Below are 12,196 nucleotides of genomic sequence, written 5' to 3' on the forward strand. Positions count from 1 at the left end.
AGACTCCATACTAAGAGACACTAGGCATGAAAGGCAGGGTGAGACACTTATACTGAACAGAGCAGACCAAGTATTCATCTATAAAATGAAGGAGAACCCATCTCCTTCCTCCATTCAGCTCCCAAAATGCTTGTAGCCCAGACTTATCTCTCCTGTCCCACACATCCAAGGCAGAAAGATTATTCTCTGGATCAATGAACCAATCCAACAGAAATAACCCATGAATATCAACATTTGAGCAAACAACCAGGTCCCCATCCTCTAAACCTAAGAAGGCCTATCAGTTCACAAAGCTTACCTGTGTACAAAGAGCTTCTAATCAGCTTTGAGTGCCTCACTCTTAAATAAGAACAGCCTGCTGAGAAACATCAGGCTATTGAATAAAGTTTCCAATACGAAAGATAGAAAATAACAAAATGAAAAAGGAATCAAAGGAAACAAACAATACAAGGAGCTAAAGAAAAATTAAAACCATAAATATCTTCAGAGAGAGAAAGTATTGTATCCTTAAAAAAATAAGACTAGGAACCTATAAAAAAAGATGAAAAAAATCTTAGAAATTAAAAATGCACAAAATTTTAAAAAATCAAAAGAAAAGTCATTAGATAAAATTGAGAAAATATCTAAGAAATTAAACAAAAAACCCATTAAAACAAAGAGGTAATAAATAGGACAGAAGAGATAAGAAAAATAAGGTTCAATCTAGTACATTCATTATTTAGACAATGGAAGTTCCATAAAGAGAGGAAAGAAAAAACAGGGGAAGAAAGTAATCTATATCTATATATATAAAAGCTAATATCCAAAGTGTCCCCTTAGGAGTTCGACTGGGAGAACGAGAGTTTGATCGCTTGCTATGACATGCGCTGACCACCAGGGGGCGGCGTGGAACACAGCAGGCGACCACTGGTGGCAGCGGGGAGCTGAGGGAGTGAGGGAAGGAGGAGGCGGGGAGGTGGGAGGGGGGATCGTGTGGTGGCAGTGTGTGAGTGGCCAGGGAAGGAGGCGGGGAGGCAGAAACGTGGGGAGGCGGGGAACCTGATTGGCCCTGATTGCCAGCCAGGCCTAGAGACCCTACCCATGCACAAATTTCGTGCACTGGGCCTCTAGTAAAAAATATTAAACACATAAATTTCTCACAAGTAGACATGAATCTTCAAATTGGTATCTAAGAACAACAACAACAAAAACTCATACCAAGGGATACATACCATCATAAAATTTCAGAACATAAAATTCCCCAGGAAGATTAAAATGTCACATTTAAGGATCAAGAACTAGAATGATATCTCACTTTTTGATATTAAAATGGAAGCTTAGAAATCAATGGAACAATCCTGTCAAAATTCTGAAGAAAACTCACCCAATCAGAAATGTACACTAGCCCAACTATTAATCAAATGTGAAATGGAATACATTTGTGACAAAAAATTTATTTCCCTGTAGTCCCCTTCTTAGGAAGCTATTGGAAAAAGATAAACCAAAAATGAGGATGATGTTAGGATGATGTTAGAACCTGGAAACAGAATCCAACAAAAAAAGAGAAAAAAAGGGAATTCCCAGAAGCATGGTACACTGAGTTCAGAGGAGACCTAGAGAGCAGTCAACCCAGAAAGAAAAGTCCTATAGTTTACCTGTGCTTGACCATTTATTCTTTTGTTGAAGAAATTAATAAAAATTAATTAGTGATAGGAATATGACAAACTAGGAGGAAAAAAGAGGCAGTTATTAACTACCTGGAAAATGAAGTTATATAGGAAACATAATCACTGTTTACTGCTTGGTTCAGTTGAAAACAATATTTATACAGTCCTAATAATGTACATAATAAATACTGCTTTAATAAAAAATAATAATTCAGCCCTACCGGTAATATGGGAGAAAGAGAAATGTGTAGAGGAAGAAGGGAGAACAGGAGAAAAAGTGCTAACTCAAAGGAAGCAAAAAGGTAATGTCTATGACTGAGGAATCAAAGAGTAGCATGAAAGCTTTATTGGAAGACAGGAAGATAAGCAGCAGAGGGAAGCCTAAAGAGTTGAAAGCAGCTGCCCTTTAGGAAAAGCCTTACTTCTGGTTATATGCTTTATTTACTATTTGAATTTTAAAACCATACGAGTGTTAAGCTGTACTATTTTTCAAATATAAAATTAAGAAATATAGCTGAGATAAAAAAATAAAGAGAACCAAAAATGATTCTTCTAGATGGAGCAATATGAAAATTTTTCTACTCTGAAACTGTAATGACTGTTTATTAGAAAATTACACTTAAATGTTAATTATTTGGGAGCCAGGTATCTAGAATCGGATATCAGAAATAGAAACAAAATTCATTAGTCGAAATACCCAACGACTACATTTTCCTGGTAACTTCTGCTACTGGATCATTTAAGCAGACTTTGAGGGAGAATTAAAATGGCCCCTGAAACAAGGAGAAAGGGAATTTGATGCGCTAATAAGTGAGAGTTGGGGCATGAAGGATGACTTTGCCAAACATTCAATATGTTCTTAATTACTCTGCTGCCAGATCAAGCTCCCACAGACTCCGAAAAAGTATTCTCACTGCCCTCCTACAAGCTGTGTGCTGTAAGGAAGCAGCCAGGTTTTGATTCATGACCACTGGAGCCATAAAAGTGGACTCTCAAGCAAACAGCAGGGGAAGGACTGCATCCAGGGAAACAATGTGTACAGATTCACCCACCACTACTGGAGTTGCCGTGCAGATGTGTGCTACACAGGCATACCCATCTCTCTCTGCTAGGAAGGGTCTTGGATGCCTCCCCCAACCCCCACCCCCAATCTGGATCTGGCTAGTGAGCTATTCTTTTTTTCCTTTTTCTTTCTGACCACCAGAACAGGCCAAATTCTTTGCTTGGGACGCTGGATCAAGCTCTTTGGATCTTCCTGCACCTCTCCATCTGCAGACCCAACTCGGCTTTCTTTATTCCCTAGCTGCTGATGACCAGGGAATAGCTTGTTTCCACAGAAGTAACTGCAGACAGCAGACAATTCAAAGGCAAAGGCTACTCAAAGCAAGATTTGGAATTTGGGGGAATATAATGGATTGCTTGTGCAACTGTGATCCTATCAGTGTGATACCTCTAAAAACAAAGACTTCAAAAAGCTAAAACTTACTTAAAATTCAGCTAAAATTTCTAAATTCCATACATACTTTAGTCATATCTAGGCAGTGGGAGGAAGAAGGGGAGAATAAGCCCAGAAGGCCTCCTGGGGGGCAGAGTAGGCTTTCAAATTCCAGAGAAACATTCCACAACCTGGAAGTTAAAGGGCACTGGGTTGAGTTAAACAGGCTGCTAACCTGGTATCTTTTCAACTCAGAGCACTGCTTCATGTATCTGAGCTGGTGCCTCTTCAGCCTGCGGAGTGATTTATTGCTTGTTAGTGTTTACAGTTGAGTGATATTTTCAGCTGCTTGTACAACTATAACCTTTGTGAGTGAGAGCCGCTGTCTGGACATCTACTAAGTACAAGCAGCCCTCTACGTTTTTCATGCGGCTGACACAGATGTAGTCTGAACCCAGTCTCTAGATGCTTCTAATCCAAGCCCTGAGGGTCCAGAAGAGGAACTGGATGGGGAGAGAGGGCGAGCCTTCTCTGCTCATCATGTTAGGACACACACAGTGAATCAATCCCTCATCAAAGTATGGTCCCTGGACCAGCAGCATCAACACCACTTGGGAACTCCCTAGAAATGCAAATTCTAGGACCCCACCCAGACCGACTCAATCTAAAACTTGGGGTAAAGTGGCAGCAATCTGTGTTGTCACAAGCCTTTTGGGAGTTTCTGATGCATACTAACGTGGAAAACCACTTCCCTAAGATCTTAGGGGACCACAGCAAACTGCCACATTTTACCCACAACTCGGATTCCTGCTCCTCACGGGTGGCAACTGCCAATCAAGTTCTCTTACGCTATATATCCCGCCTACTGATCCCTTCCCTTTCTGTCTTCAAAAACTGGACTTGGACTGAGGCTAACAGGAAGTGCAGGTAAGTATGTAATCCTCATCTGAGGCCTTTCCTGCAGCTAAATCGCCACTCTGGCTAGATTTCATAGGAACAAGCTCTTCTTTCTCAACCTTATTCCTATGCTGAATACAATAATCCATTTTAAGTCACTTCCCCATTTTCCACATCAATTTTTATTAATGGCCATGGGACCCCTACCTTCTCCCCTTTCTGTTCTAGGTCTTATGGTCAAGGAAGAAAATAAACAAATGTGGAATTGCTAGTGTTATCTACTAGTATAATAGCAAATTTGGAAACAATTATCTGTCAAAGGGCTGGGTAAATAAAATTATGACATTGAAAAGGTAGGGAATAATCTTTTAAATTACATTGTAGAAAAATAACATGGGGAAATATTCCACTCTACAACATGATTTTAGGGCTACATTTAGTTTTTAAAAAATTATTGCTGAGAAAATATGGTTTGGGTGACATACGCCAGGAATCCAAAATTTCACAGTTCCTGCCTACTCCGTCCCCGTATCACATTTCAGTCTCTGTCCTCTAGACATGCGCACATCTGGCAGAGAACCAGAGGCAAGGCGAGGGAGGGGGTCCAAGGAGATTCCCAGCTACACAGGCGAGGCCCAGGTGTAGGGGTGAGGCCTGCCAAGGCGCAAGACCAGAAATAACATGAACATTAGGAGTGACACAGGTACGGAGTATTTGGGGAGATGATAAAGTTTTGCTGATATGTGCAAAAAGGGGAGAAAAATGAAAGCATGAAGACTGGAAAGGTAGTAAAATACAGACAGCCTTGACATGAGGAGCTAAGAAAATGAATGACAAAAACAAACTCATCCCCTCATAAAGAACCTTAGCTTGGTGAGAAATTCCTCCCAAAGAAGAGATTCAAAACAAAGAGCCAATGTCTCTAACCAACAGCGCTGCTCAAGAATTATTTTGTCAGACTTTTTCAAGTTTTGAGAGTGTGACACAATATGCATAATATGATCAGTCTCTTGGTTAAAGGAAAGAATGACAGGGCACCTGGTGACGCAAATACTTGGTTTCTGCAAGGCCACCCCACACTGTCTTCATAATCCATACAATGGGTTTTGTTGTTTATTTTTTTTTAAATATGTTTTATTGACTTTTAGAGAGAGAGGAAGGGAGAGGGAGAGGTAGAAACATCAATGAGAGAGAAACATCATCGATCGATTGGCTGCCTCCTGCACGCCCCCTACTGGGGATTGAGCCAGCAACCCGGTCATGTGCCCTGACGGGAATGGAACTGTGGCCTCTTGTTTCCTAGGTCAACGCTCAACCACTGAGTCACACGAGCCAGGCTATTTGTTTGTTTTTTCTAACATTAGATTAAGGCAGCAGCATCTGGCCAAAATAGGGCTCCACTCTCACCCCTTTCTCTCCAGCCTGAGCAAGCTCAGTGCATGGCTGTAGGCCATGATAGCATATGTTTGAAAAAATCAGACCTCCCTTGATTTAGTGACCAAGATCCATGCCTACTCTCACCTCAGGGTCTCTGATATTGTAAAGTTGATGGAATCAGAAGGGAGACTCTCCTGAAAGTTGGGTTCCTAGTAATCATACCTAGAGTAGGTTAAGTATTTCTGAAGGGGAGGAGCAAAGTTAACTATAAATAAATCATCGCTACTCAGGCCAGTTGCTTTCACTAAAGATGCAGAATATAAAACCCACCTGAGAACCTAGAATGTGATAAACACTAAATTTCCCTGAAAAGGACTATTTAAGAAAGAGATCAACATAAAAATTTGGCATATATTTTCCAACTGCATATCAGGATTTATGCTTTTTAAACCTATGTTCTTTCCCAAATTTGACTATTTTGTCCTAAATTAAAGCACATCTATTTCAAAACTGCAAAATTTCATGTACTATTTTCTTCTAGTTTATATTCTCATGAAAGACAGAACCAAAATTCCAACCATTTATTCTTATTACACTTTTCTTAGTGCTTTAGATAAAAGTATAGAATCGAGTCCCACTGTGCCCACGCTTTCCGGCTGGGTCATGACCATCCCACCTGCAGGAATTCTCAAGCAGAGGAACAGATGTGATATTTTTTGTCTCAAACCTGTACCACATGCTTGAAATAGTGGAAATGCTTCAGCTCTGAGGAGGCTCAATGGCTCCCATAAAATTCCATAAGCAATTCAAAATAATCTACAGGTGGAAGACCTGTGTTCTCACTTGCTTACACAACTTGCCAATTATATGACCTCAGATAAGTCATTAGGCACCGTGAGTCTCATTACATCAGTTTTATAGCAGAGAAAGAACTGATCACTTCCCCACCTTCCCATGGGTGAAGGTCCAATAAAATAATGGATGTCACATCAGTGTGTGAGTGAGGCTTGGATGGCTCAAATCCTGAGATCCCAATCTTCCTCCTCCTCCTCTTCTTTATATATCAAGGGCTTCCTGTCTGAATTAAATTGTCTAGGTACTGTGAGGAATACAAAGATAACCCAGAAGTCCCCTTAAAACTATACAGGGAATTATGCTTCTATGCATGTTAAGTGATAGGAAAGAAATACAGATAATATGCTCTAAGAGTTACGAGGAGGAAAGGTTACTTCCTGCTTAGGGGTCCAGGAAAACCTCACGGAGGAAGGGTATATGAGCGGGCCACTGAAATCTGGATCAAATGTGGACAATTAAAGGCAACGGTGATGAAAGGCACCTTAGCAAAAGGACCAACAGTCACAGGCACAGAGAAGGAAAAGCATAGAGTATTCCCAGGAAGAACAAAGAAATCTAGAACTCTGTTCAAGAGAACAGAAGGAAATGAAGCTAAAAAGGCAGACTGGAGGCAGACTGAGGATGGCCCTGCAGTCAGACTGAGTTTGGACTCCAGTGCCATCCTCACCAAACACCCCATGTGCCCACATTCTCTATCTGGATAAACTACACCAAATACCTCAATTTTCCTAAACATCTTCTTTTGCCAATTCAGCCAGTCAGTTCTCCAGGATATTGCTCAAATTTATCCTCTATTAGGTCTCACCTAGATTCCCGAAATAGTCTCCTGTCTCCAGTCTTGTCCCACTGCAATTGATCCATTCTCCACACTGATGTAAGACTGACCTAAAACGCAATCTCACCACATTACTTCTGTTTAAATGTTTCAGTGATTTCCTGTTACCTGCAGATAACACTCCAACACCTTCAGTAAGACACAAGGTATTTGGTGATTTCTCCAGGCTTCATCCTCTGCTGCTCCCTCACAAATCTCCTTCACTTCTGCCACACTGACCTTGAAATTCCTTAAAATACCATGCTCTCTTCACCTCTCTGCCCCTCTGAATTTGCTGTTCCTTCTGGATAAAACCTAACTTTCCCTCTTCCTCTGACTAGATAATACCTACTCTTCTCTTTTAACACTCATATTACATTTGACATTGTTCTAGAAGTACTAGCCAATGCAATTAGATTTTTAAAAAAGTAAAAGGTTCAAATGTTGGGAAATGAAAGCAAAAATTAGCATTTGTAGATATGATTATAAATCTAGAAAACATAAGAGAATCAAATTTAAAAAATGAGACAATTGTAGAATTCAGTAAAAGAATACACAATTTATATACAAAAGCCAATAAGGTGCCCTGGCCAGTTTGGCTCAGTGGATGTGGACAGAAGGGTCCCATGTTCAATTCCGGTCAAGGGCACATGCCTGGGTTGCAGGCTCCATTCCCAGTGTGGGGTGTGCAGGAGGCAGCCAATCAATGATTCTCTCTCATCATTGATGTTTCTATCTCTTTCTCCTACTCCCTTCCTCTCTGAAATCAATAAAAATATTTTTTTTAAAAAAGCCAATAAGGTATCTTTATACAAATGGTAGCTAGTAAGAAACTATAATGTCAGAAAGTATTTCTTTATAAGAGCATAAGAAAGATATAATATCTAAGAAAATGTTTCCAGACTTATGAAGGGAAATGTTAAAATTCTACCAATCAATGATTCTCTCTCATCATTGATGTTTCTATCTCTTTCTCCTACTCCCTTCCTCTCTGAAATCAATAGGAGATGTGCAGGAGGCAGCTAATCGATGTTTCTCTCTCATCGATATTTCTAACTCTCTATCTCTCTCCCTTATTTCTTTATAAGAGCATAAGAAAGATATAATATCTAAGAAAATGTTTCCAGACTTATGAAGGGAAATGTTAAAATTCTACTAGAAAAACAAATCTTGCTTCCAGATAGCATGTAAACTCCCCAAAGGCATGGACCCTTCTCTGCTTTGTTCACTGATACATTTCAAGTACTAGGAACACTGTCTGGAATATGGCAGGCACTCAATAAATACCTACAGAATACCTACAGAAATACCTAAAAATCTAAAAATTCAATGTGACAAGTTAAAATACAAATTGGATTTATATGTGTATTCTGAGGGGAACTGACAGAAATATCAACCTTCCACTTAAAAAATACATGTAAGATCATTTTTACCTAGTATATGAGCAAAAATTCAAGTATTCAGGGTTACAGAAGTCAAGGAGAACCAGAATAATCAAAATGTTATTGGTGAACTATAAGTTGGTATAGTCCAGTGGTCGGCAAACTGCAGCTCACAAGCCACATGCGGCTCTTTGGCCCCTTGAGTGTGGCTCTTCCTAAGCCTTAGGAGTACCCTAATTAAGTTAATAACAATGTACCTACCTATATAGTTTAAATTTTAAAAATTTGGCTCTCAAAAGAAATTTCAATCGTTGTACTGTTGATATTTGGCTGATGACTAATGAGTTTGCCGACCACTGGTATAGTCATTTGAAAGGACAATTTCTTAATATCTATCAACATCAAAATGTGTTTATTCTTTAAGCAATTTCTCAGCTAAAATTAATTCCATAACTATATTCACACATTTATGGGCAAACATATATGGAAGTATGTCCGTTGTATTACTGTTTGAAAATAGGAGGGGGGGGGCAATCTAAATTTCTATCAATAACAGATCTGTTATGTAGAATACACCTAACTGGAATACTATATAGACATCCTTAAAACTGAAGTACAATCATCTGCTGGTATAGCAGGGGATTGGTTCTAGGACCCTCCCCTGGGGAAGGGTCCAAAATCTGAAAATGCTCCAGTCCCTTATAAAAAATGGCATATTGTTTGCATATAATCTATATTTGCAGATAGACGATGGCAGGGTATGCCCTACATTTCACTTCATTCCTGTGGATTCAGTATAGTGCTCAGCATGTGGCAAATTCAAGTTTTGCTTTTTGAAACTTTCTGGGATTTTTAAAAAATAATTTTGATCTGTAATTGGTTGAATCCACAAATGCAAAACTCAGAAAATTGAAACCAGTGGACATAGACAGTCAATTGTATACAATACAGAATGAAATAGAAATAAGTCAATGGTCTATTAAAGCAAAAAAAGACAAGGTGAGAACAATGTGTGTCATATAATCCCATTTTTGTTCTGAAATTATATAACTACTAGAGGCCCGGTGCACAGATTCCTGCACCGGTGGGGTCCCTCGGCCTGGCCTGCAGGGATCAGGTCGAAACCGGCTCTCTAACATGCCCCGAGGGGTCCTGCATTGCAAGAGGGTGTTTTTTGGATGACACACCCCAGAATCGGGCTCCCTCCTCTCTGGTTCCAGGTGCGTCACCCAAAAACCGCAGCTGCCAAGTCACCGCAGCTCGGCAGTTCCTGCATTGAGCATCTGCCCCCGGGTGGTCAGTGCACATCATAGCTACCAGTCGGATGGTCGCTTAGGCTTTTATATATATAGATGCTTATGTGTGACTACAAACATTCTGTAAGTTTACCTTTGGTAATGGATTCAAGGAAGGAGATGAACAGAAGTAAACTTTACCTTAAGCAGAACAGAAAGGTTTTGTTTTGTTCATTTTTACCCTAAAGCCTATATTTACTTCCTCTCAGGCATCCCTTCAGGAAGTGTTGTGACCCCTCCTGCCGAGAAGAGCTGCCTCCCCCTGTGCTCCCACGGCATTCTGTACACCACTCTATGAGAGCACTTCACATTCACTTGTAGCCTTACTCACTGGCTTCTCAAGTTAGTGGAGCGTTCTTTTGAGGGCAAGGACTGGCTTCTCTTTCTACATTTTCAGCACCTGGTGGAGTGCCTGACACATAGCAACTGCTTAGTAAAGATTGGAGGAGGGAAAGAGGGAAGGAGGGAGGGAGGAAGAAAAGAAGAGTCCCATATGAAGATTAACGAGGCAGCAGTATACAGCACTATTGAGAAGGTCGTATCAGGAGACAAGGAGGGCTGGCCGGAAAGAGAGCAATGATTAGAATGAGGAATGGAGTTATCTTACATGAAAGCTTGGGGTCTGTGAACTAGACAGCCAGGTGCTCCAAAGCAGCTAGGAAGCAATAATTGCCAGGCCCTCAGCCTCAGGCATATTCCGTGTGAAAGAAGGTGTGGCCACTCCACAATCCCCACAATGCCACAAGGGCCTTGTGACTCCTTCAAGCAAGGAAGAAGCCCTGAGGACAGCTTCTGATCATCTCACCTCTCTGCCGGAAATACCCAGGGACCTCTGCAAGTGAAGTGGCAATCCATGCTGCCTCTCGATCACCTTTGCTGGCTATTTTCCTCACAGGGTGTTAGAAATATTCATAGAAATAATCCATGTAAAGCATTTAGCACAGTCCCAGGCAGAGAGTAAGCACTTAAGATAGAAACTATTATTATTAAGTAATTTACAGAATCTCTTCAAGAGCTCTAAGCACTGCTGCTGCAAGTCATCAGGAAGGCTTCATTCCCAACAAGACCCAAGCCTCCCTGCTGATCTCTGCAATAAACATACTATCTTCCTAAGCACATTTAAAATAAACTAGAAGCTGCTGCTTTTGTATTTCTTACTTTTATCAACATTTTAGAATTAAGCTGGCCTTATCAGACCCCAAGTATAACAGCACACTTTCATCTTAGAAAGCTAGAATTTAAATAACCTTTACAAATTCAGTACATTGTCCTTTGTCCCATCCCAACAGCTGGACTGTGCCCCACGTGGCTAGCACTGGAATTCACTTACCACAGTCGGAGGGTCATTCCATTCTTCATAGGAGATGGCAGCATAGGGGTAGATCCGGTCATTGATAATCTGCAGGGTGGCCAGGGCAATGGCTTTAATTGACTGGAAGTATGCTTCCCAGAACCACCGTGCCTGCAAAGAAAACAACACTGTTTTAAGTGAGCAAACAAGTGAGATAGAGCGGAAGAATTAGCTGCTCTATCGCACCCAACGCTGGGTCTGGGTAATTCCTTTATTCCCAAAGAGCGGGGAGCCTATGGCAAGTGCTCCCTGCTGTTCACACCAGCTCCATCAGAAGTGTGCATTTATCAAATGCAATCAAAACAGAATGGGAGCAAGGGACCCGTACACTGGATTCAATTTAGATATAAGAGAAATTTTGTGATGATGAAAATATCATGGTTACACCAGAGCAAGTTTATAGTCTTTTTAAAGATATGACATAAAGTGCAGAAACCTTAAGTGCACAGCTCACTAAATTTACATGTATGTACATACTTATAACTATTACCCAGGTAAATACAGAGAACATTCCAGCACCCCAGAAGATCCCCTTCTGCTGTGCCCCAGTCACCCCTCTAAGAGTGAATCCTTCTTTTGATTTCTAATGTGTCCACTACTAAATTTCATATAAATGGAATCAAATATTTACTCTTTTCTAACTACTTTTGCTCAACACTTATAATATTTAAGTCAGATTTTGGTATTAAGATTATGCTGGACTCATAAAATGAGTTGAAAAATATTCCTTCTTTTTCTATTCCTTGAGAAATTTTATGTAAGATTGGCATTATTTCTTCCTTGAAAGGTTTAGAAGAATTCATCAAAAAAGCCATCTGGGCTAGGTGTTCCTTGTGTGTGGTTTTAAATCATGGATTAATTTTCTTTCATAAACATATAATTGTGTGTATCTTCATGTGTGGGTCAGTTCTGTAAGTAGTATTTTTCAAGGACTATGTTCATTTCAAATAAATTGTTAAATTTATTAGATTAAAAGTATGTGTTAACATCTTTTTAATTCCTATAGAATCTGCAGTAATACACATTTTGTTCATGATATTGAGAATATGTGTTTTCTCTTTGCATGTGAGTCTTACTAAGGTTTATCAATTTTAATAATCTTTAAAAAATTTGGTTTTGTTGATTTTTTTATCATATAATTTTC

At 40.0% G+C, this 12,196-nt stretch overlaps 1 protein-coding gene across 3 annotated transcripts in view; it reads right to left on the reverse strand.

The window, feature by feature from the left end:
- EXT2 (exostosin glycosyltransferase 2) overlaps window positions 1-12,196 on the reverse strand; it is a 120,247-nt gene that overhangs the window by 54,985 nt on the left and 53,066 nt on the right. For all 3 annotated transcript variants that reach the window (XM_006097909.3, XM_023761691.1, XM_023761692.1), the window contains one exon: window positions 11,032-11,163. In XM_006097909.3, the coding sequence (XP_006097971.1) occupies window positions 11,032-11,163 (132 nt within the window). The remainder of the gene's footprint in view (window positions 1-11,031; window positions 11,164-12,196) is intronic.

Source organism: Myotis lucifugus, unplaced genomic scaffold (assembly GCF_000147115.1).
Source record: "Myotis lucifugus unplaced genomic scaffold, Myoluc2.0 scaffold_213, whole genome shotgun sequence".
Taxonomy (NCBI): Eukaryota; Metazoa; Chordata; class Mammalia; order Chiroptera; family Vespertilionidae; genus Myotis; species Myotis lucifugus.